The 26,510-nt window shown below is 37.7% G+C and overlaps 1 protein-coding gene across 1 annotated transcript; it reads left to right on the plus strand.

Moving 5' to 3' along the window:
- On the plus strand, positions 1-24,941 carry LOC136884947 (calmodulin). The gene is made up of 4 exons (XM_067157282.2): positions 1-292; positions 1,339-1,513; positions 18,835-19,077; positions 24,170-24,941. Exons 1-4 carry the CDS (start codon positions 290-292, stop codon positions 24,196-24,198), a joined length of 450 nt encoding a protein of 149 aa, XP_067013383.1. The 5' UTR covers positions 1-289; the 3' UTR covers positions 24,199-24,941.
- The last annotated feature ends 1,569 nt before the right edge of the window (positions 24,942-26,510 follow it).

The following is a 26,510-nucleotide window of genomic DNA, read 5'->3' on the forward strand; positions in this document are numbered from 1 at the left end:
ACTTAATCCGCGATCCGAGCTCGAATTCGAAACAACGTACAGTCCAGAGGTGCATCGTATGAGAACATTCATATTTTTTATCATCAGTATTCCTGCTTGGACATATTTAAATCAGTGTGTGTATTTTTTTAGTGTGAATAATTATTGACGCGGAGGCATACTTTTCAGTGCGACTGAAGGACCTTCATTATTCGAGTATTTCGTGTCAGCGCTCCTCAGCGACTTCGTTGTGGCGGTGATAGTAGTGCCGGGAGTTAATAGAAGGTAGTGCAATCAAGGACTATCAACTATGGTGAGTTAATTAAAATAAGCATCCTATTGTGCAAGATTTTCTTGAAGCTGTATAGTTTAATTTCCGATAGTTATTTTTAGTATACGAGTGGTATTTTGTGGCCATTGTGGTAAATATTTCAGGCTTGTTTAATTTCTGTTTCTGGATTTGTTGATAAACATTTCAGTTAATATTTTAAGATACTTTTCGTGATTTATTTCAATTTATTACTCGTCGTAGCGTTCTCATACGTGTCGTATCGAGATTATTTTCTATGTAGGAATGTTTGACGTCTGTTGAAATAACAGAAACAGGCTTATCCTTCTCCCATTTTGTTGCCGGTTTTATTCTGGATTTGGAACTGTTGGCGAGCAAATTAAGTCGTGTCATATATCTTTCGTTCATTTTGGATGAAAGAGGGTTGTATAAAGTTCGCCTGCATCGTTAACGTGGCTATTGTGTTCCTATTTGGACTGAATTTTCTTGTAGTGTCGAAGACGTTGTAGTAAAGATGGCAATCAGTAAAACGTAGTTGAAATTAGACTGTGCACATTGTTGTGATTTTCATTTATCTCATTACTCTGTACCGATCAATACACATGCCCCTTCGATCTTTTTGCTGTGGCTTGAGTTTTAAAATACAATCATTCTAAGATTAGGCGGGGATTAGTTTCGTGGATAAATCTAGCTGATGATTCAGATCCGTTCAGTACCTCTGATTCATGCATAGCTGTTGAATTAGATTATTCGTGACATTAATTCGCGTGTGTTGTGCTTCAGTATTTGAAATACGTAATGGTACTTCCTTGATATTTTCTATTAATTGACCTTCCTGAGTAGAAAGTGAATTAGACTTCCATTTTGTCATCATTTACAGTTAAGACAAATTAGAATCCGGTCTGATGACTATTTTTAGGGTGTTACATGACTGTGATATACAATAAATCATTAGTCGGTGTTTATCCCTTCACTGTTCATTTATACAATAAATCATTAGTCAGTGTTGATTACTTCACTGTTACATTGTTCATTATGCTCATATGTGATTGAGGTAAAATTGTTTATAGGCTGACCAACTAACAGAGGAACAGATTGCAGAGTTCAAGGAGGCATTCTCCCTCTTTGACAAGGATGGTGATGGCACAATCACAACTAAAGAATTGGGAACAGTCATGCGATCGCTTGGCCAAAACCCCACAGAAGCAGAACTTCAAGACATGATCAATGAAGTAGATGCTGATGGTATGTTGTTTTATGTTCTATGTGGTACTTGTGTAGTGTTCTGTAGTTTAAATATTTGTCGACTGTTATGAATTCATTGGTGTCTTTATTTCATATCTTTATTCCAAAAGTAGCTAGTTCTGTGTGGTGTGTTAGCTGGTTAGGATCTTACTGTTTTGTTCTTGTAAGAAACAAAGTTCCCATGTGAAAACCACCTTTCATGTAAAAGCTTGTCATTGGTTAAGTCCGATTAACAGAATGAATGTGAGTATCCGATACCTTAAATCAATGTGTTATTACAGCATAGTCTTCCAAAGATAGCTACTGAAACGGAAAGTTTGTCATGTGCATGTTTTGTGTACTTCTGTACAGTGCAGTGGTAGTGTATGCATCATTAAGTCCCCAGTTTGATGTCCTCGCATACCTTAAGAAAAGAAAAAAAGTGCTGCTCTGTTACAGGCTTGAAAGCTTTAGTATTCGTGATTGTTAGACGATATTGATTTGCTAATGTGTTCACTTTGGTAGTTGGGAAGTTTTTCTCGTGGTGTATTAAACTGTTGCAAGATGATACTCCTTTCTTTGTTTAGTAGTACTAGGAAAGCCTTTCACTTATCTTTGTTGAAGATCTAGAATTAGGACTACTTACTTTTATTAGTTAGCAGTTTCCAGTCTATCGACAGTTATGCAGCATAAGTAGGTGTAGAGAAAGTGTTGCCGTATGCCATACACAATCTATAGTTCCGTTTTTATGAGTTTCGACGTGACAGTTAGCCGGAAGTCAGCTGGTGGTGCCAAATTGCTACGAATACAAACAGCTGATTTACGATACACAACATGAACAGAAATGTAAATACTGGAATATAAGTTCATAATCAGTTATTCTTTGTAGCAAAATACATGATTCACATAAGATCAATAATACACAACACATTTAGGATAAGGCTACAAGATAAAAATGTCAATGCTCGAACAGATAAAACGTGAGAAAATTAAATTAAATATCTACTCACTATGTAGAAGATCTCGCGTTGCTGTTAAGATTTAGTTTCCCGTGACGAAGGAAATAATCCTACAAAGCAAATATACCACTCTTTTCTCAGTCAATTTGGCATTGTCATCGTCTGTTGAGGTTTCACTCTCGCTTGACCCTAAAGAGATAGTCTTCAACATAGTCGTCTGAACTACTTGATGCCCGTTCCTTCTGGCTATCCACCACATAAACTGGGTACTGCGGCTTGGTTTGTTTCAAGAGATAGTCTTCAACATAGTCGTCTGAACTACTTGATGCCCGTTCCTTCTGGCTATCCACCACATAAACTGGGTACTGCGGCTTGGTTTGTTTCAAGAGATGTATAAGATCCCCCTTCCCCATGTCATCGCAAACCAAAATATTATGCTCCTTCAAGCACTTAATCAACTCATTCTTTGTAGCTGCCATTGTTGGTGCTTTGTCAAGAATGACTCCCTAACATTACAAACAATTTCCTGGGCCTGGCTCCTTAGTGGAGTACCGTGTCCAAAGGGCTTTCTTCTCTTGGGAGCTTCATCCTTCGACATTGGCGTCGACATGACAGAACATCAAATTCACACGCGGGCTTAAAATTAACCTACTATATAACTACCGAACGAAATATTAAACTAAGCTACTATATAAAATAAGATCACCTGTTACACACTATTCACTACAATATAACGTGCTATACTTTTAAAAATACTAAACAATACATTTATAAACTCTAAACTACGAAATATAAACGAACGACAACCTAGCATAAAGACACACAAAGACTGCGAAAAGAAATGAGCACAATACAGCGCACAGCTGATAGCACGTCGTTACATCAACAGATTGACAACACTGCTAACCGGAACTGTAGTCTAACACACACTATCGGAGAGATCGGCTGCCTATGATTGGCTGTTGATTAATTCATTTGCCCTCCACCTTGAACCAGGTGGTGATGCGGCAGACTATTCTCTCTGGTTGTGTGTGGCTTGTAGCCTGTTCCACCTCTTGTTAGTGTGCATTTGGAAACCTGGCTAAATGGTTAGCGTGCTGGCCTTTGGTCACAGGTGTCCCGGCTTCGATTCCTGGCAGGGTCGGGAATTTTAACCATCATTGGTTAATTTCGCTAGCACATGGGCTGGGTATATGTGTCGTCTTCATCATTTCATCTTAATCACGACGTGCAGGTCGTCTATGGGCGTCAAATCAAAAGACCTGGGCCTAGTGAGCCGAACTTGTCCTCGGACACTCCCGGCACTAAAAGCCATATGCCATTTCATTTCATTGGAAACCTACAGTCTTACCTTCAGAACCTAACCATTGTAGATCAGTAGCTTAAAACACTTCAATCAAGGTTATGTTGTGTCTTGCAACTGTGAGCAGACCAATATTTATCAGATAAATCCTGTGCTCTCCTGCAACTGCTACACATCATAGTTTAACACATTAATGCCCAAATTATTTTTTTTCTACATAAACTTAATTTAATTTTTAGTGGAAACATCACTGAACAAACATTAAAAAGTATGTAATTTTTTAAAAAAAATTACTTAATTTGGGAAATATGGTTACCCTGAAAGAGGACATTTATATAACATCAAAGGGGAAAAAAATGAAAAATTGTGATTTTTGTGTTTCTAAAAGTATGAAGGATACTGTGGTACATATGGTCTGGGATTAGCACTGCGAGAGTGTGCTGAAGTCATGGAGGACCATGCTTTGTTTCCACCTTGTTAACTCTCATCTTTTTGGTTGAGAGGACAGTGTTGCAGATTGTTGAAATCTGTCAATTGCAGGAGAAGAGGATGTTGGGAGGATTGGTCTGCAAACGTCCTGGATAGTGACAAAAACTGGTGGTGTAACAGGTCAGGGGTGTTTAGCAAAGAGCCTCTTGAAAGGTGTTTTGTGTTGCTTGCAGGGACACTGTCGTGGCAGATCATTGGTCAATAATAATATAATAGTGTACATTCAGAAGTATTGTTCACAAGTTCTTAGCATTTCCCAGTTGGTAATAGAGTATTATCCGTGTGTGTCAGATGCCAATCATAGCATTCCTTCACCTGACTACTTTGGGAAATGTCCTTCGTTTTGTGGTTTACTATAAAGGTACATTTTAGGGCAGTTTGGTGAATCCCTATCATTGGCATTGAATATAGGCCCTATCTCTGTTTTACATGTGTGCACACAATATTTCTTTGACAAGGAAGTTTGGAAAACTACTTCGATAGAGGGTCTCGTGAAATTAATGTACACAATTAATTTAAAAATGTGCTGCAGTATAATTTTCAACGCACACTCTATGTATTTTTAAATGACACCCCCCCCCCCCGTAATAAACGGGGGGGGGGGAGATTAATATAGTTTGTTACAATGTAATACGTTAATTGAATCCAGAGTAATAATTATAACGTTAAGGTGGCTCTAGAGATGCACTCCTCGGCAGTTACAACTCCAGAGGTCGTGAAACTTCGCATAGAGGCAGTCTGTGTAGGATTTCAATCAGATGTGCTGTGCCGTGCTATCCATTCATTGGGTGGCCAATTAAAAGTGTGTGCAGAAGATAATGGGCAGCGTGTAGAACATTTAATTGCATAATTGAATTGTACAATTCTATACATTACAGAATTCTTGTTAATATAATGTTGGCATGTAATGTGATGTTTTTTTGCTAGGGGCTTTACGTCGCACCGACACAGATAGGTCTTATGGCAAAATGTGATGTTTTTCTTAACAAACTGTTCATACTAAGTTACATTATCACTGTTCTTCCTTTATCCTATTTTCTCCAAGACACATGATTGAACTGTTGAGGAGTGTATCTCAAGCATAAACTTCACATTGAATTTAAAACATTAATCTTTTTCCTGCATTCAGTTATGCAGGGTTTCAACATAAGAATATGTAAATTTGTGTTGTAAATTATACTTTCATACACTTTAAAATTAATTGTATCCACTTATTTCATAGGCCCCTCTAGGCCCCTCTCCCAACTTTCTGGCAGTGAAAATTGTTTTACACAATTCCTTGTCGTTTTAAGAAATATTACCAGTGGTAATGCTAGGTGTGATTCCCCTTTTTAAAATTGTTCTGTATCTCCTGTACATTTGCTGTATTCATGTCTCCAGGATTTTGTAACGGCGTAAATGTTCAAAGGGGGTCAATTTTAATTACTCGTTAGACCATGATTGGCATAGAACTGATGTTATTTACTTTGTATTGGAGTGAAATACCAGTATCTCTCACTACCATGTTCTCAGCAAGTGCTTGACATACATGCTCATCTCTTCCTAACAGTGAAATTTAATGTTTCTTGGAAAGTAGTGACCTGAAGAGAAATTTCTCAGCAGTGAAATGGGTAAATATGTGTGGGTAGTGGTGATATTAACTACAGGAAAGTTATCATACACGATCATTCTTGACTTAATTGGTAAATGTTTATAAAAATACTTCTTCCTCAGAAAACACCAAGCCTTGATTTTGAGATAATCAATACCTTGGCAGTGATTGGGTTGAATATACAGAGTCCAGTGAAATGAAATGTCGTATGGCTGTTTAGTGCTTGGATATCCCAGGACGGGTTCGGCTCGCCAGGTGCATTTTTTCTATTTGACGTCCGTAGGCGACCTGTGTGTTGTGATAAGGATGAAATGATGAAGATAATTCATACACCCAGCCCCCGTGCCATTGGAATTAACCAATTAAGGTAAATGGGTAAATATGTGTGAGTAGTGGCGATATTAACTACCCGAACCGGCCGGGAATTGAACCTGGGACCCTCGGAACCGAAGGCCAGTACGCTGACCGTTCAGCCAACGAGTCGGACACAGACTCCAGACAGGTCTTTGAGAGTTAAAAGTGCATTGCCTTAAAACGACTTTTTCCCAAAATGATGGGGGACAACAGGTTAGCATTTTTTCCTTCTCTAGGACCTTGTCTGTACCTAGAAATCAGGAAGTAGGCTGTTCTGTGATGAAAGCTCAATTTTCTTCATATTTGTTCTTTTATGTTGTTTTAATAGGTTAATTATGAATTTTGTATTTGCTTGTTATGTCTAGAGTGATAGAGCCCTATTTAAAAAGGCATACCTGCCAACTTTCCCGATTTAGGCGGGAGACTCCCGATTTTCGACAGTTTTTCCCGCCTCCCGATTATTCTAATATTTCTCCCGATTTTAACTTATTTTAGTGAACTTTGAACATTTGTTTTCAAATCCCACCATTTCAGCTTTGTACGCAAGTGGCCGAAGTCCTTTGCTCATTGGCCTCTTTGAAATAAAAAATTTCGACGTTTATTAATACGAGAAATGCGCACGAATTTGCGATGTTTATTGAAACCTGTGTATCGCGACGCGTATATCGACTGTCATTCTCTCGTTCTCGCGTGTTATGTTCCTGTTCGTTCGCATCAGTCTAGTCGATTCTAGAGACTAGTTGCTAGATTTGGAGTCTGTTTTAGTAATTTAGTGATAGAATTTCCTAATGATTTTAGGAGCCATTTGGAGACAATTCTGGCGAGTTTTAATTTATTACTTGATAAAAATAATATTGCGCTTCTCATAATCGCGCCGGCGCGAGATGCAGTATATTAATCTATGCATTTTCTAAGTAATGGCATCTAAGCGCATGACTGATTCACACGTCTGGAGCATGAGTTCATACTATTTTCGGTAGGCTTATCAGAGACCGATTATCTCGCTCACATACTTCCTGTGAGCCTCATATAACAACAGTCGTGTTTTGAGACAAGAAGTGTTTTAATATACGGTACCATAGTACTCGTGTATTGCGTAAGATATGTAGAATAACCAGTTTTGAGCAATTGTATTTCCTGATTCCTCCCGATTTTTCCTGATTTTCATCTCTAAATCTCCTGATTTTTGGCTTTGTAAAGTTGGCAGGTATGAAAAGGGATTATTTTATGTAAATTTAATACTTGCTCATTCTGAGATGCGAGACTTTCAATTAACCTTTGAAGTTTCTTGCTACAAACATATCAACATATAGTTAAAGGCGTGGCTCACTTCGAATTAGAATTAGAATGTAGGATGCTAATTAGTTTATAATATCACCTATTCAATACATTAAAACTTTTAAACAATTAGGAATTTCCATATGGGACATGTTTTGCCTTTTTTTAAGGCATCAGCAGTCACAGTACTACCTCAAGGCATAAATCAGGTACCTGATTTGTAATTAAATTATAATTACTAAGAAATAATATTGACATATTACAGTAAGGATAGTCAATGAGATAAACAATGTTCAGTAATAATATGGATACCAACATATCAGCCGTTGGCTGTAAATTACTAGTTGTGAAGGATAACAGCGTCAAAATGTTGGGGTATGTATTTACAAAGGTTATATTAACATACTTACATGGGGGCAGTCTGAGGAAAAGATAAAAGTAATCGGTACCAATGCGTAAAACCACAGGGCCTTTTAACAGTGTCCAGCCGTAGTGGTCTGACATGCAACATTGACGCTACACTTTAGAAAAGTTAGGAAATATTACAAAGCTTATATTAACATATTTACATGGGAGCAGTTTGGGGAGAAAGGATACAAAATATCAGACACCAATGTGCATAACTATAATTTCTGCCGTTGATTGATAACAGTATTAAGGCAACTACATAGTATTATGCAGCAGTGGTTTGATGTCAGTTCATATTGTTTGGAATGCTAGGAAAGGACGGCGGAAATTATAGTTAACGCACATTGGTGCCGATAATTTTGTATCCTTTCTCCTCAAGCTGCTCCCATGTAAATGTGTTAATGTAAGCGTTGTAATATTTCCTAACTTTTCCATATTGTAGCGTCGATGTTTCATGTTGGACCACTGCTACTGGACATTGTAAATATGTTAATGTAACCTTTGTAAGTACATACCCAAACATTTTGACGCTGTTATCCTTCACAACTAGTAATTTACAGCCAACGGCTGATATGTTGGTATCCATATTATTACTGAACATTGTTTATCTCATTGACTATCCTTACTGTAATATGTCAATATTATTTCTTAGTAATTATAATTTAATTAAAAATCAGGTACCTGATTTATGCCTTGAGGTAGTACTGTGACTGATGATGCCTTCAATGAAAAGGTGAAACATGTCTCATATGGAAATAAAGATAAATTCCTAATTGTTTAAAAATCTTAATGTATTGAATAGGTGATATTATAAACTATTTAGCATCTTACATATAGTATCTTCAATACGGATCCATAATGATATTTATCACTTTGAACTAGAAACCAGATTTATTGGTTTGCTACAATCCAGAACTCGTATACTAGGCTATGCTGTAACTGAGGTCATTGGGTATGCAGATTTTTGTTCCACCTAGTCATACATCAGATTGTAGACATTCTCATTTGTTCAGAATCAGTTTGTACCTTGGTAAATATGTTCCTATTCTGTTGAGTGCTTTCGTTGCATCATTTATTAAGGCGTGTCCCTGCACTGTGTCAAGAGGTTAGGATTGCTTTAGATTCCAAACCTAGAGTGCCATGTTGCAGTTTCTAAATGCAGGACATTCTTTCAGAAAATGCTGGACTAACTATAATAAAGCTCACACATTATTTAGGCTAATATTTAATTTATAATTTAGATGTGCAGTCCATAGAATTGACTCACTGTATGAAATGCTAGTACTGGCTGAACTTTCTTGCTCGTGGAAGAATATTTAAGGGCAAACACAAATCATTGTTTGATACAGCATTGCGCCTATTGTCTATGTTTTGCACTATTTACATGTCTTTAATGATCGCCAGTGCCTTTATATCCAACTGCCACTCTTTCCATCACTCATTACATCCACAGATACCTTTCACCTTTGTTCGAAAATTTGCATTCTACTTTGAGTTTCACTTTCAGCACATATTTAGACATTCATGTTATCTTAATTTGAAAATGCTACAAGATATTTAAAACCTATTAGGTAACCCAAAACAATACTGTACATGGAAAGAGGACTTGCATCTCTTTCATTAGCACACAAATGCACATGGTGCAGATCACCAAGAGTGATCACGTAAGATAAACTACAGCTGGACAACCATCCTCTCTTAATATTAACCGGAAGGAAAATGGAAGAGACTGAAATCCTTTGAAGAAGGAAGATACTGGTATCGGTAAAAGAAAGGCACAGGCCACGAAGGGCATGAAAAAAAAAAAAGATTCCCTATGCCTAGCAAATCTAATGCTGTTGGGGTTGGAATGGAACAAGAGTTGAGAGTTGACCAAGGAAGATTGCATAGGGAAGATAAAAGCAAGGAGCTGGGCACAAGTAGAAACAGTGTCAGTCTTGGGTAGAGGAACATGTGGTCGCTGACCCGTGTTTCAATGTTCAGAGACTATTGTCCTCCTCTTAGTTCAGTCGTCAAAGACGTGCATAAGGGGCGCACGGCTGTGAGCTTGCATCCGGGAGATAGTGGGTTCAGCCCTGGAGATGGTTTTGCGTGGTTTCCCATTTTCACACCAGGCAAATGCTGGGGCTGTACCTTAACACCACGGCTGTTTCCTTCCAACTTCTAGGCCTTCCGTATCCCATCGTCGCCATAAGACATATCTGTGTAGGTGCGACATACAACCACTAGCAAAAAAAAATAAATTTACAAGTAAAAGATCTTTAGTACGTGATCTCTGGTAGAAAGTTAATTACTGCTATTTGAAATTATTATTAATATAGTTTTAATTTTCCTGCCTGTTGCTTTAATTTTCATGTTCTATTCAGTTATAACATGAATTTGAGTGCGAATACAAACGGCATTAGTTTCCATACTCGCTTGTTTCACGAGACATAGTGATGGTCTCTCTCCCTCTTCTGCTTGGTTGATTCAGATTTTCTAAATAGTGATACTTGTGTTGAAATATTAGATTTATCACATATACTAAGTTCACTTGGCAGTGCTGCAACAATGCTAAGGAGGTCCTGAGAAAAAGGAAGTCTTTCTTTCGTACATTTTAGGTGCCTTTACTGTTTTTTATTTGAACGGTCATTGTTAAATCTAAATTGTTACATAGGAAATACATTTTTGGAATTTCAGGAGGTAATTGTAGGTCATTGGAGTGCATTGACTAAAACACATAGGTGACGAGGTCAGAACGGAAGCTGCTACCCACTGTTAACTGGATAGTTCAAGCCCCCATGAACAAAATTACATTGTTGCACTCAAATTCGTGTAACACAAAACTTATTATAGATAATGGCCTCATTGAGATCTTAATATTATATTTCTTTGGAAGGAAATTGTGTATTTTCAGGCTTGCATCATTGACATTAAAAATAAGCCAAACTTGATTTGAATCAAATGTGTGAACCAGAGATTACTGGTTGTAGAAACTGGTACAATTAATGTTTTTTCTTGGTTCTGCACAACATAACCAGTTAATCGTGTTTAATGTGGAGATGGGTTTTGTTGCAGCTCATCTGAATTGTCATGTTGTCTTACTTGAAGCCAGGTTGTATTTGGACATTTTATTTTCTATATATATTTTTTTGACCCGATGGAAGCTCTGCTTAAGGTATTTCAGTTGGGGTCACTTTATTTTGGTGTAGTAATAAAGTTCTTTATAGTGGCTTGTCCTTCCCAGATTGGAAATTTTTGAATCTGGTTGCAAAATTAGGCAGTTCATATTTATAATTGATGAGTAAATTGTTCACAAGCTGTTGATCCTCTTGCTTAGTCTGTAGGCTCTGTGGAGTTGTCATTGATGACTGATCAAGCCAATCTTTACATGAAACATGCAGCCATGCAGGTTGCATCTAAAAGTGGGTGGAGGAACGTTACTTTCCTGTCTTCTCTTAGGTATATTGGTAGTTTTTAGGAAGTCTGCTGCTTCACAGAATGTAAGGCGATTCATTCCTCGTGGAATATATAATTTGCAGTTGGCTTTCTACTTAAAGTTGCAGAATGTAACTTTTTCTCTGAAGTGTTGTTTTTACTCTTGTCTTTACTGGCATTCAGCCAGGAGTTGCTAGGAATTTCCAGTCATCATACATCAGAATCTTCTGGAAATAGAATGTACAAATTTTTGTGAAAAGAGGGGGGGGGGGGGGTAGCGTAGCTAGACAGTTTGTTTGTGTTATTGAGCTACCAGAGCCCTATTACATAAGTTACGATTTTACAGGTGATAGGAATTTGTCAGGCAGGTTTGCATATTGACAGTTTTGTTTTGTTTTACAAATGTCTGTTTTATAAAACTTGACAGGTAAAAAGCTGACAAATTGTCAAATTGTAGCCTACATATAGTGTTAATGAAATAGATGTCATTTCTTGACATGGCAGTTCTATAAATATGTAAATTGCAGAGGTGACAGATGGGCCTTTTAATATCTTTATATGATTACTGTTAAAAGTGTGCAATTTGTAAATGTTAATAGTATTGAATAAGCTGCAACCAGAATTAATTCCTTTCGAGGTTACGATTTGTCGAGTTTTATGAAACAAGGCCCAGTATGGTGGGATGTTAACTTAGAATTCCTTAATTCCATTTATACAAAACAAATAAGTTAATATTCATTACATCACCTGCTGCTTGTTGACTAGTTGTAGGTGCTTGAGAGAACACCACATCAGTGACTCCTTGATTTCTTCTGAATTACTGTGATTGATTAGTATTGTATTGCTTGCCCGGGCAGTTCAGGTGTTAGAATGTAGTTTTCTTTGACCAAAATACTTGATGTGCTGGTTAATCTATTTCGTTTAATCAGATGCTAATATTGTTGGCTCAACTCAGGCAAGAATTAGTGATCAATGCATATTTTAAGGTTTAAAAATATTCTAATATTCAAGTAATGGAAAGGGACAGGTGACAAATCAAGCCTTATAAAGGAAGATAAGAACATTCTAGGATAAACTTGATTACCGGTTAGAGTAGAAAGAGGAGAAAAGGAGAAACATGAAGACTGACAAGGACAATGTTCATATCTTTATCGGGAGGCTGGGCATCAACACTCATTGCGGGAGGGGCTTTTGATGACGAGAGAGCCAATCTGTTTGAAGACGGTGATGTATGTAGATGTGTATATTGTCCTTTTAGGTTTTTGATGTTTGACCTTTTCTCTCTTTATTGCATTTCCTCCTCCTGGACTGACCTTCCATTATGTTTGTGATTGTATTGTGTTCCTACATTTATAAGTAGAAGCACCTGTTTTTTACAAAGCGCAAAATGTTTGTAAAATTGTTCATATTCGGCTCAAAACAAAGGTATTTACCTTTAAGCAAGGTCACAAAATAATTGACAAAATTATGTTGAATCGCTCCTTGGTCCAAGAAGGGTAATGAAAGGTGATTTAGAAAATGAAGTCGCTCATCTAATACAGCAAATTACCATCCTACAAGAACCTTCAGCATCAGAATATCTTCAACCATACACAATGTTTAGAGATCTATAATGGTTCCCTCATTCATTGAGAGAAGGTAAAGATATCGATGTGATAGCCATTCTTCTTTCCTTGAAATCGAAATAAATCATTTTGTGGAAGCTGTTGAGAAGGCTTTATGGATCCCGGTCATGAGAGGTCATTCTCAGCATAATGTACTATGACAAGAGAACAGGTCCTATCTGCTTTTTTTTCAAACTGATGTGCGTAAATTAAAAGTATTTATACTTCGCAAGGACTTTGTCGCTCGACCTTGGCCGCCAGTGGCGGTTCAGTTGCCGGGTACCGCGCGTGCGTATGTACGGCAGAATACTGTGCTCAAAACCATTGTCATGCATTTTATTCACCATGTTTACAGTTTATGCTAAAAATCTTTATCATGCACTTATGATCCTCATACCAAACACGCTTCAGTAAGGAGATAACTACCTTTACGTCTATTTTTATTGTTTACTGAACCTGTACGTTTGAATCTCTTGGCTAGTTGTTTTATTGTCCGATTGGTAGGAATGGGTCTCCCTGGGAAATTTCGCTCCAAACTTTTGTCTTGTCCTAGCGCACGATTTTCTGCACTTAACACGTTCGCGGCCGATGACAACACGTGCGTCATGACTCCACTTTCACTCAGTGCCGATGACACGTGCGTCACATTCCGCACCAAATATTAAAGCTCGTATTTCAGCCAGTGTATATGTAAACAGACCGACCTCTTATCTGTTCATTGTTAAGGTGTTAATAAACATATGCGCCATCCGGGCATCAGATCAATTGTTACAGTCTCTGTAGCTATTACAAGTCTGCATACATTTCCGCGTTGTCAAGAGGGAACAGTGAAGTTTCAGAACCTTCTCACCTGAAGAAACGTCTTAGCGGGATAAACAGGCGATTTTCAATTAATGATGATAGCCTGGAAGCTCTCCTGAACGCTAGTGACAATGACAGCATTGATAGTGATGAGTGTGAAAAGTGACTGTAGCCATTTGAGTGAGAATTTTAATCACGGATGCGTGTCGAGTGTCTACTCCCAATTCTCACATTGCAGAAGATGAGGAAGACGTAAGTAATATCTCGCCTCCAAATCTCCCGCAAAATAACATGGGCGATATTTCAGGGGTCATTTCTTGGAGTTCAGATTCGTCCTCAGTGAAACAAACAAACTTTATTGGTCGACCGGTAGTGCCGCTGATGCAGCGTGTGAGTCATGGCTCGCACGCACATAATATTGAAATAATTAAAATAATAATCTAAAATGCATAAGGACACAGAAATGAACTCCTGTAAACAAAGTATTACGGTACCATGGTAATGGTTGCCGATATCCGAGTGGCCACGAACGTGTTAATGTAAGTATTGTGCAGATATACACGTTCACGTAACGAATATTTCACATACATTACAGCACTATACACAATCGCAATAAAACACTACACAATAAGACATACAGTATGCAGTAGCTTCATTAAACACCCTACTATCTCAGAGTTCAGCTCTCAGCAATTGCAAGAAGTGCCGGAAACCCCGCGCGCCAGCGGCTGGTAGCAGCCTGTCATCGGCGGCCAAGGTCGAGCGAGAAAGTCCTTGCCAAGCATAAATAAAGACCCTGTATGTACATAAGTTAGGCCCTATGTCTTAAGTGGCAGGATCATTTTTTTTTCTTTCCAAACCTTCTTGTTATGCAATATGTGTTTTCAGCACAAGTATAAATCTCATTTTTCTTTTACTTATGCAAAAATAAAATATGATTTGTTGAAAATACGCTAATACGGCTTGATATTCTAAATTACCGTAACTTCACTAGTAGAAATCACTGGTTCCGTGAAAAACTGCAGGATATTGTGGGAAGTGCGAACTTGAAACGATATCCTCAGTTAATTAACAGTTCTTGTTATATGATATGTGGCAGAAGTAATGTGTGGATAAGGCAACGTGTGAATTGTTTTGAAATTTCTGCGCAAATTCATTTCATAGAAATGAAAACTGAATGCCCAGTTCCATTTCTGAACATCTTAATTGCTAGAATGTATAAGTCGGTCATTTTGGTAGCATTCTTGTGTGATCAATATTCTTGGAACATCGCCATTGGGATACAGCTGTTACAACAGGTTTGAAACCTGTTTTCATAAGGTTTAGTTATACACTGTCTTAAAACAGCATTTCCTTTAAAAATCAAACTTGCTATAAAATTGGGGGTGGTTACATTTTATAATAAATTAATTGCCTGTGGCTTTGCTCAAGTGTTCAGAGATAAGGATAGCTCCTTCTAGTGTGTTTACATTATGACTATGGTATGTTGGCCTACTTGAATTAAATCATAATTGAGGCGCACAGTTCCAAAATCTGCCTTATCCATTTTAGAAAATTTTCCAGGAGACGAAAAAAACGTTTCTTGCTCATCTTCATTAGAATAAAAGTATTTATTCATGTTTATTATATCAATGTACTTGCATGTGTTATAATTGAAGAAGATATTTACAAATCAAGATTGGATAAGGCGTGTTTTGGAACTTAACATTGGATAAGGAGGGTTTTGGAACTGTCATCGTGATAAGGCCAGGGTTTGCAAATGTAGCTAAAATTTTATACTAATTTTCATCATTAATTGACATTATAATCAACATTCTTTTATTATTTATGCTCTTTGAAATCATAAAATATATTTTAATCATACTATATAAAAATATAAAGGATATGAATGTTGGTGATTAAACTCAATATCATAGTGTGATAAACTAGCACGAAATTATCGGGAATAGTATTGCCAACAGTTTCAAAGAACAGACCGTGAACCTGGAACATCATAAACATCGTACTAATGCTTGCTTCGAGTATTATTTGAGATAAATTTGTTACGGTACCCCGTGTTTGGATAAGGCAGATTTTGGAAACACCACCTTAGAAAAAAAGATGGTAAATCGTATGAGTTAATAGAGATAAGCTAAGAACTCCATTTTCATAAAAAATGGATAAGGTGGATTTTGGAACTGTGCTCCTCATACCTTCCTAGGTGGGGCCAGCCTGATGTATGTGTGATGCTAATAAAACATAAAACGAGGTAAAACTGTTAAAATACAGAGGGTTAAAACTGCCAAATGGGTCAGCACATTTACTTTTGTTTGTTACAAGACTTATGCAGTAGATTTTCCTTCTCTCATTAGTCTGTGTTACCGATTGGTGTGAGAACTGCAGGCCACATCAAAGTCATTGTTCATGTTTCAATGTGTCTGTGCTGCACATACTGGAAGTATGTACAAAATTTCCATTCATTAGTTATTTTTTTCATCTTTCACTGCACACTAGTGATGCTTGTCTAGTTTTCAACTGAAATAAATTCTATTGTGAAATTATATGCTGACCTGATCGAGCTGATTAGCAACATTGCATAGAATACCATTTTGTTAGGGCTCTATGCTGGTTATCTGAACCAGTCGGGTGACATTGTCATTAGCTTACCACCGTCTCTCTTTTGAGATAACTTGGTTCTTTATTCCCATGGTAGAATGCTTGCAGTTAGCATAGGAGTTCTATTTGTAATTACTTAGTAACCAACTGTTGCTAGCCGAATTAGTCTGGCAGATTTCTTTATAAATACCTATGCTATTGTCCAACCAGACACCCCCCCCAATAGCACGTAACATGTTAACAGTGAACATACCGGGTGAGTTGGCCGTGCGGTTAGGGACACGTGGCTGCGAGCTTGCATCCGGGAGATTGGGGGGGTCGAATCCCACTGTCAGCAGCCCTGAAGATGGTTTTCCGTGGTTTCCCATTTTCACACCAGGCAAATGCTGGGGCTGTACCTTAGGCCACAACTCCTAGGCCTTTCGTATCCCATCATCGCCATAAGACTTATCTGTGTTGATGCGACATAAAGTCAGTAGAAAAAAGTAAGTGAGCATTGGCATGAGTGGCTAACTTAAGACTTCTGCTTTATAATAAATCTGACTAGGTGGTAACCAATCTGTGCATGTGTAGCTTACTGACTGAATAATCTCCGGAAAGCTAAATTTTCCTATAAGCAGTTAAAGTAACCACTATATCGTTAGCTGTTCTGTTAAATGAAATCATCTGCTTGGTTGTTGGGCAACTTATTTACAAAGTACTTTCGAAGGCAATATCTCAAAGGCTCGTCAGCATTAAATTTACCTACAGGATAGGTCACTTTTATGAATGGTGTCGGGTGTCTGTGATAATCTTGCTTATTGTGAGCAGTCTGTTGGAGATAGACATATGCTTCCAGTTACATTAACGTAGGTCTAATTAAGAGAAAATAATTACAACTTTTGCTCTCTGCATTTTTACTTTTTTTTTAAACTTCCTTGACCTTTCCTGTTACTGCATTCATCTTGTTCGAGTTATCTTTATTGTATAGTACAGTCTAATATTAAAAGTTAAGAATACTCCTACATATACAACTAATTCCATTGAAATATCTCCTGCAGTTTCCAAACATGGCAGAAGAAAGATATGAACGTCACTCTTTTATGTATAGAGGAATAGATTGTTGAATGGAATGCATCATTACAAAATTATTGGTACCATAGTTCATCATCATCATCTGTTTACCCTCCAGGTTCGGTTTTTCCCTCGGACTTAGCGAGGGATCCCACCTCTACCGCCTCAAGGGCAGTGTCCTGGAGCTCCCGACTCTTGGTCGGGGGATACAACTGGGGAGTATGACCAGTACCTCGCCCAGGCGGCCTCACCTGCTATGCTGAACAGGGGCCTTCTGGAGGGATGGGAAGATTGGAAGGGATAGGCAAGGAAGAGGGAAGGAAGCGGCCGTGGCCTTAAGTTAGGTACCATCCCGGCATTCGCCTGGAGGAGAAGTGGGAAACCACGGAAAATCACTTCGAAGATGGCTGAGGTGGGAATCGAACCCACCTCTACTCAGTTGACCTCCCGAGGCTGAGTGGACCCCGTTCCAGCCCTCGTACCACTTTTCAAATTTTCGTGGCAGAGCCGGGAATCGAACCCGGACCTCCGGGGGTGGCAGCTAATCACGCTAACCACTACACCACAGAGGCGGCATGGTACCATAGTTAATGAATTTTATTAGAAACACCAAAATGCAAATTTTTACTTTCCTTAATTATCTTTCTTTTGAATATGCCTGGATAAAAATCTAGAGGAAAAATCATGAACAAGTCTGTGTAGTGAGGCTCCTGGTAATCTTTGTTGAAGGAAGTTTTCTTTGCTGTCGTGTAAAATTCCATTAAAATAACTGTTTCAAACCGTACTTCATAACCCCTTGCTTTTTTTTATCTAAAGCATCAAGAATGAACAAAAATCTTCATTTCCTGACGTTTCAGTTTCTTCTGTCAGCATCCTTAGACCCTGATCAATTACATTGGACATGTTTTCAATCGCCTCGTAAACATATTTTCGGAATTCATCCCAGCACTGAATTATTTCTCAACGGAAAATTTCATTTGACTAGTAGTTTTCTACGTAATATTATTGAATCTGCACTGATCAAGTTTTGAGAAGCGTCACTATTTCCCGTTTGAAAATATTTTAACCTCATGAAAAATTGGATTTTTGTAAGTTGGAGGGCTCTTTTTTCTTTACTGAAATGAAACAAGGTCTGTTTTTATAGAAGGAACATTCATCAAAGTTTTCCTGCACATCTTCATTGACATTAGGCTGTCTTTCTGAAGTTATTGCAATCCCATCCTAATAGTATTGGGATAGTGAAATGATTCTCTGTTCAAAATATGCAGACTGAAGCAACAAGACGAGCATTTGCGAACTTTGACATGTAATCAGACGCGAGTCCTGATATCTTGATAGGACACATGCAACTTCTAGAGTTTTAGGTAATGTTCAATTTGTTTGGTTTGGACCTGTTGTTAGTAATGTGTTGTGGTTTATTAACAGTTGCTCCAACATTCTTGACATTTCTGTTGGGACATTTAAGTAATGATGCCTTGTAATTCTTCCAGGTAATGGCACAATTGACTTTCCCGAATTCCTCACCATGATGGCGAGAAAAATGAAGGACACGGATAGTGAGGAGGAAATCCGCGAGGCGTTCCGAGTATTCGACAAGGATGGAAACGGCTTCATCAGTGCAGCAGAGCTTAGGCATGTGATGACCAACCTGGGAGAGAAGTTGACTGACGAGGAGGTCGACGAGATGATCCGGGAAGCAGATATCGACGGCGACGGTCAAGTCAACTATGAAGGTAGGGGAATGAGGCAGTCATGGTGCATGCTACACACTCCTCACACTGCCTGACCTTATTGCTGAGAGATGGTGCTCACTGTTGCCCATGGAGAAAAGAAACTCGTTGGCTTTTTCGTAGCACATTTTAAATTTTATTAGTATTCAAACTCGGTATTGCTGTTTAGCATTTGGGTTACAAAACAAGAGTTCTTGATGGGCAATTTTGTTGTGGCATTAGGACCACCCACCTCTTGCATTTGGGTCAGGTGTATTTGTCTAACTGCACTTTTGAGTATCTTTTCAGATCTGCTCGGTTTTGTATGTACTGGAGGTACCTCATATGCCAGTTTTTTTAAATAAAGCTTTTTTTTTTTCTTCTTGTCTTTTTCTCATTCAAGGTAATTTGTTTGGGCTGTACACTGATTTGAGATTGGTTCGTGCTCGTGGGCTTTGCTGTAGTTAGGCGTGTCACATCTGGTACACATGTGTTTTTAGAACAAGACAACTTATGCTCGGCTAAACCATTTTTTATTTCTTTCACTTGCTCTTTAACCTTTCTTTAATAAAGTTTATTCTTAGGCCTGGCTTTTAGGCTTCTTAATGGGGGCAGACAGTAATCTTTTGAAGGTTTGATCTGTGTGTTTTGTATGACCGTAGCACTTAGGGTTGCAGTCGTTTGCATCAGGGTGTGGTATCTTTTGTCAAACAGAATTGCTTCTTGTGTTTGCACTGTTGGAAGGCTATACAGAACATAGCAGTTCTTTTAACACTTTGTTGTAAAGGAACAGTATTTGATTTAAAACTGACTGTGCTTGTACCAAGAGAGGTCATTTTCTCCATATATGCACTAGAATGCAGATGTAAACACTGTAGTCAGTTTTATGTTACATTAGGTTATCTACTAGGAATGTGCTTTTTGTCTGTTTTTGAACTTCTTAGGATTGGAGTGGCGTGTGGCTTACCTACCTGGCAGTACAGTGGAAGTCCTACTTTTTTCTTCCTTATTTTTTTTTTTCATTCCTAATTTCTTGTAAGGGAGGAAGATAATCTCTCGATTTAGACGTAAAATGATATGTCAAGGGCAGGACAGGAAAATATATAATTTTTCTACATTTTTTTGGGAGAGAATAGAATGGTTTCCAACAATGTATGGACTTGGGAAAAGGGCGGAAATGATTCGGGATTTCACTGTACTACTGTACGTTAAAAATTTCCTTTATAATCTCGGTGTATTTATTTAACACATCCCAGTACTTCATTAGATATTCTTAAATGCTCTTTGTTATTCATAATTTTTCAAAGTTTTTCTTTGTGATATATTTTTTCGTCTCTAGAATTCCTCTAGCATGAAATTCTGAGTGAAGCATGAAAGGGAAAGTATAAATGAAAACAAAACTTTGATTGTGGCAAATCTGAGGTGTTTGATATTGCACATTTGATTTAATACAGATAATGAATGGCATGTTTGCTACTGAAGGAAATTTTCACTCTGCTTTGTGGTTTGTTCATAAGAATGGTGATTGGTGATAATTTTAATGATGTCATTAAAAGTATCCTTGTTTGGCCAGGCAGAGGTGATAATCCAAATGGCTTTTGGGAATTTCTAATCAAGGTTTTGTTATTTGTCGGATCTCCAGTGCTTAGCTGAGTAACTTTTAGCTGTATGTATTATGACTATCTTTTTTCTTTCCGTACTAGATTGAATTCATTTACAGATTTTCTTATTCCTCTTCAGTGTTCTGAATATTATACGGGTGTGTTTGGGTGGCCCACTTTGGGAACGAACCATAATCCTTGCACACAGTCTGTTTGTCAATGCCACAAGCATGGCAATGAAAAATGGGGCATGTCTAATTTGTTCTTATATGTATAGCAGATTGATTGATTGGTTGGTTGATTGACTGATTGATTTTTCTTTTGTACTTTGTTGCTCTGGAAAGTAAGAAGTGTTTTGGACTAACTTACATTTTCAGTATTGTGGGATTCAAAAATTTACTGAGGAAAAGTATTTTGCTTCAATGTCTGTCATTAACTTCATTCTTTGCTTGTTTCACAGAGGGCTAGTGCAACTATCTTGGGATTTTAGTTGAAATAATGCACTGAAAGCGTGTTATTGTCCACGCCATTGCTGAGATTGCATTTGTTTCTGCTAGCTTGTGTAATATTATCACCTGCTCTTTTTCATTAATGGTTTATTTTGTAATACTTCTTATAAACTTGTTTTGGTTATACTTAGGTTTTCCCTTTGCTTTAGTTATTTTCTAGATTAATTATACTTAAATTGTTCCCTCTATATTCCATTACTATTTGAAGAAATTATCTCCGTGTATTTCTTTGCGTGTTTATATTAGTGTGTTCTGTGATCCTGTTTGTTCTTGTGATTTCTGTCTTAGAATTATTTTTTGTGATGTTCTAGTTTTCATTTTTCTAAGCTGGAGTGTAAGAAAGGCAGACTGTGTGAAGGGATATATTGTTCTTATTTGATATACACTTGTGTTTGATATATTATTTGGCGTGACGTAATTATCTATGTCTGCACTGTTGTGTTTCTTTTTTTAGAGCATATTCACTTGCAAAAGTTTGTCCTGTAACAATCTGTCTGAAACAATGAGTGGATGGTTGCGTTGTGCCAAGATTGTTGCTCTGTTAAAGGTCGTTTTAATTTCAAAGACCAAAGAAAAGTTGCAAGACGTACATTTGCAGGCATTGGTTGTAAGAAAAGCAAATTTCTCCTTTGCAGATTTCCATGCGCTTGCTCAAATAATTTTCACTCGATGTACCCGATAAGACTCCGCGTCACTCAGGCCAAACTCGGTGGTCAGTGCTTTAACTGCTTTTTTACGGAATGTTATTTGTCTTCAAGCACCCCCAGTATAATGTTCTCAGTCATACTTTATTTAGTCTCGTTTTTTAATATTATTACTACTACTCTAATTTTTTTTTTCTATTTTTATCTAACCCATTTTTCATGCAACCAATTCCAATGCATCATACATAGAAAATGAATCTCTAACCCAACACTTCCACGGTAGGTAGACAGAGTCTACTGCTAGGCTGTACCTGGTGACGCTCCGAGAACATGATATTGGATTTGAGAATGTGGCTTTTTGTTTTCTTTATCACCAGAATGGCTAAAAGCTTTCATTGTTCTTATCTAACTTCATTCCTGTTGGCGTTCTCTCATGATGTGTTAGTTGTACATAGTCTTGTTTTGTCGTTGGCATGCACGTTTATATTTGTAGGTAACCAAGTGACCGACGTTTTGTGGGTAACTTTGCCATCATGTTACGGAGCATGGTTCCAAAACAAAGCATTTATTCCTCTTTATTTAAAAAAAAAACATTCTCAATAAATCAACTACTAATTATCTGCCACACTTTTGTTTTCCGTCATTTGAATGATTCTATTTAAAATGGTAATGTTTTTTTTAAAAATTGGATGCCTTGTTTTTGAGTTGGGCATGGATGGGTCACCTGCAAGCCAAGCTGAGCTAGTGAATGTTTGCAGGGCTTAGGCTTGACTAACTTTAGTGCAGAGTATGATGTTCTAATGCCTATGACAGGATTGTGGAAAAAGCCACCTTATTTTTCAAAGTTTGAATTCCCTTGTGTTATTAGATTGTGGCTATATGAAGATGGTGTCTTTGTTCCAGTTGTCTTGTTAGCTGTGCTCTCTATATATAAAAGTACATAATTTGCTTCTCTTGAACTAAACTGTGTGAATTGTTTAGAGTAATCTTTGCCTTTACGTTGATGCTTATGCGAGATTGAGAAAAATGTTAGATTAACTAATGGTAATGGGAGAGTTTTGCTTGTACATGTTCTCATTGAAAAACACAGCCGTGCATCTTATGTATTAGCCTGCCACCGTTAGAAGTATTTGTAAACTGGAACCTAGCACATAGCCCTGTGCTAGAATGTTGATGTAAATATTAACAGACATAACAAGTTTGGCTTGTAAATTTGATACCTGTTTGATATTTTGCACAGCGTTCGTTTTGTTGGTGTGAGTTAGGAAGGGTGGCATTAAGTGTTGTTTACATACACAAAACATATTGCAGCATGCCACTGTTTTGTGAGGTTTTCTTTTAACTAAGCAGATAAATTTTTATTGGACGTCAGTTTTATGAACCTTTACTCTTCTTGAATTGTAAACATTTGAAATTATATATATATGAGTATATTATATATATTTTTTATTTTACTTTCATCCAAGAAGATAGGTGAATGTTACTGAAACTGGTGGTGTTGATTTGAACCCTGGAATTTTCAATGCGAGGTTATGTGCCGGCCTGTTTTAGTTGGAAAGAAGCTCACAAATTATTGCATCCGTTGTATTGTTGTAGGGGGTGTAAGGTTTCTTTGTATGCAGCTTAAATCTTGACCTATTTTCCAGAGTATCATCTGAATGTATCTTAACCTTGGTAATCTGTTAATAAATGTCAGCTTGGGGTTTTCTAAAATACTGTATACAAAATTAACGTATGTAATGTTGTTCTGGAATCTGCTCGTATATTTTCAGACCTAGTACACAAGATTTAGTGCACCGTATCGTGCTGCATGTAGATTCCAGAATGCCGGCCCTTGCCTTGGAAGTAACATTAAACAGCCTTATAATTAAGAGTTCAGTTGACTTCCAAAGTGTCGGCAGTAGGAGTTGCCGAATGAAGAAGAGTTATTTTTCTTTTGCATGCTCTTTTTTCTTTTAGTGTGAGTGGACAAGTTGATAGTCCCACCCAACTGGACAGTTGCAGCTTTTTGTTTTGTAGATAAACCCCAAGTGAAGTTTTCTGCCTCCCAAGAGTTGAGGAAGAATCTTCTAGATGTACTGTTAACCAGACCTGTGCAATAATGATATGTGCTGCGATGTCTCTGTTTCAGTGTTTCTTAGGTAGCACAGTGCCACTTAATAGTATCCATCGACTTAACTTGATGCGATTCAGCAAAAGTGTAATCTTTAAGACTGGTTTTCTTTTAGTGTTGCTGTCCCTCTTAGTAGCGAGTTCAACCTTAACTTTTGAAATTGCTGGTTAAGTCGATGTTTTAACTGTTTGTGTGAGAGTGAAGAAAGTATGTACCATGGCTGACCCGTTTCCCATTTTAATTTTTCAGAATTCGTGACCATGATGACATCAAAGTGAAGGCTCTCGCGATGTCGTAAGAAACTAATGTTAATACCAAGAAGAATGATAAGAGACCTGCATTTCTGCTTTCCAATTCTGACCTGACACTACATGAATGAGAAGTGTAGGCTTGATGTATTTCAGTGGTCGTTTTGAGAAGTGAATTCAAGGGATGCAAGTTTTTTTTTTGTGTAAATTTTTGTAAAATATTTCTCCCCCAGTCATGCAGTTTGTGGTTTATTAAATATTGTTTAATTGTGAATTTGTGTCCGTTTAAAAAGAGGAGAAATTCAGGAGTGGATTATGTGCCGTCAAATTAAGCCTGTTTTAAAAAGAACTTGTTCTTCATGAATGCTCCCATGGTCCTGTTAAAAATTCCTACCAGGCTTTTAACGATCGTTAAACTCACGGGATGTCTTTCAGTCACTTCTTTGTTCGTTTGTTAAGTAGAATAAGTTGTCCTTCATCAGTTTGTTTGCTACACATCTTTGTGTAGCATGTGGAGCAGGATGGCCAGACCAACCTGTTAACATTCCTTCAATCAACCCGTTGCTAAGTTGGTGGTGATGTGGCAGGCAGGCCGGCCGGGACTGTGAGTGCGTGCGTACGTGTGTGAGTGTGTGGAACTGTCTGTAGTGGGGCAGCCAACCCACACATAGGACACTTAGACTTCTTCCTCCACAGCATCATACTTTACATGTATTTGGTGACCTTAGATTGCATTGAATATAAAAGACAAAATAAATGTGTTTCTTCATTGATGGATGTTATATTAATGTTTACCTAAGTGCCCTTCACCCATCATATTCCTTGGTCTCATTATGATAGTTTTCTGAGAAAATGATAATGGTAGTGTTATATGGAACACAACATTGCAGGTCTCAGGACACGCATAGTCATTGCGATGTTCATATTAAGAAGCGATATGTGTATAGATCTCTTCTTAAATTAGTGTTTGTGAGTGAATTTGCTGTTTTTAAATAATATGGTGTTATTGTAGAATAAGGCATGTTCAGCCATGAGCATTACTACCGTATTTTCTTGCATAATTTATACCCTTCCATAATTTAATATCCCAATATTTTTGGGTCCAAAGTAGAGAAAAAGAAATGTTCACGCATTTTTCTTCGAACATCCATCATGCAGCTTTGGATGAGTTTCAAAATAAAGATGTAAACTACTAAAGTAGCAGCCTTTCTATTGCGAAATGCATTCCGAATACTGGGCAACGGGCTGTTATCAGTCAATAGGAAATACTACTGCACTATTTCAGTGAGAAAATCAGCGCTGAAGTTAGTGACGCTCTATTCCAGTCTGGTACAAACATATTTTACGATTGTTTCAAGTACGCGACATGCGTTTTCTGTGATCTCAAAATTGTTTGATAGTCCATAGTGAGCAAGAATTAGAGTAATACAGCACCATATAAACTCACGGTGATCATTACGCTGAACCATACGGGCAGTGGGCTGGAAGTACTCGGTGTCCAAATGCAACTTGCACTACCGCGGTAACAGAGAAGCGCACTTCAAGCGACCAACAAGTCTCGCAGCGCATTTCACGGATCAAAAGGCAGAAAGTTTCCTAAAGTAGAGGAGGATCTGCTTAAATGTATGATTTCATCAATGTTGGATAAGCCGTTTATCACGAAATGCTAGATTTTAAAGGACGAGAAATAGCTGCTGCTCGTGGAATCAGTGTCTTAGATTTGAAGGTTAAACCGTAGCTGGATGATTAATTTTATTAGGAGAGAGAGTTTCTCTTCGAACAATATTATGCCAAAAAATGCCGAATAATTTCAACCAAAAAGTAATTGATTTTCATCGCTTTGTGATTGAGAAGCTTAAAGGAATATTTGATTTCCCAAATAGGAACCACGGGTCAGAGGCCTATTGATTTCCATATGCTACAGAGTCGAACAATCGATACAAAAGTGACAAGAGTGTTATCGCACGCACCAATGGAAGTGAAAAATGCTGTACTGCAATGCTTGCTGTAACAGCTGATGGCAGAAAGCTTCCGCCTTACGTTGTTTTGAAATGAAAAACTGCCTAAAAGTAAAATTTCTGCATTCGTATCCTAGAAAAAGGGTGGATAGACACGCGACTCGTACAAGATTGGATACGAACGGTTTGAAGAAATCTAGCAGGATCCCTCCTTCGATGCCCGGCCCTATTCATGTTGGACTTTTTTTTCCCCTGGTATTTCATTATGTACTTCCATGAATTGTGCTTTTATTAGTTCATTTCACTTCAGGCCGTATTCTCAGTTCGTAACTGGAAGAATATTTACCAATGTCGGTACTTCATACCCACATCTGCAACTTGTCT

Source organism: Anabrus simplex, chromosome 13 (genome assembly GCF_040414725.1).
Source record: "Anabrus simplex isolate iqAnaSimp1 chromosome 13, ASM4041472v1, whole genome shotgun sequence".
Classification (NCBI taxonomy): Eukaryota; Metazoa; Arthropoda; class Insecta; order Orthoptera; family Tettigoniidae; genus Anabrus; species Anabrus simplex.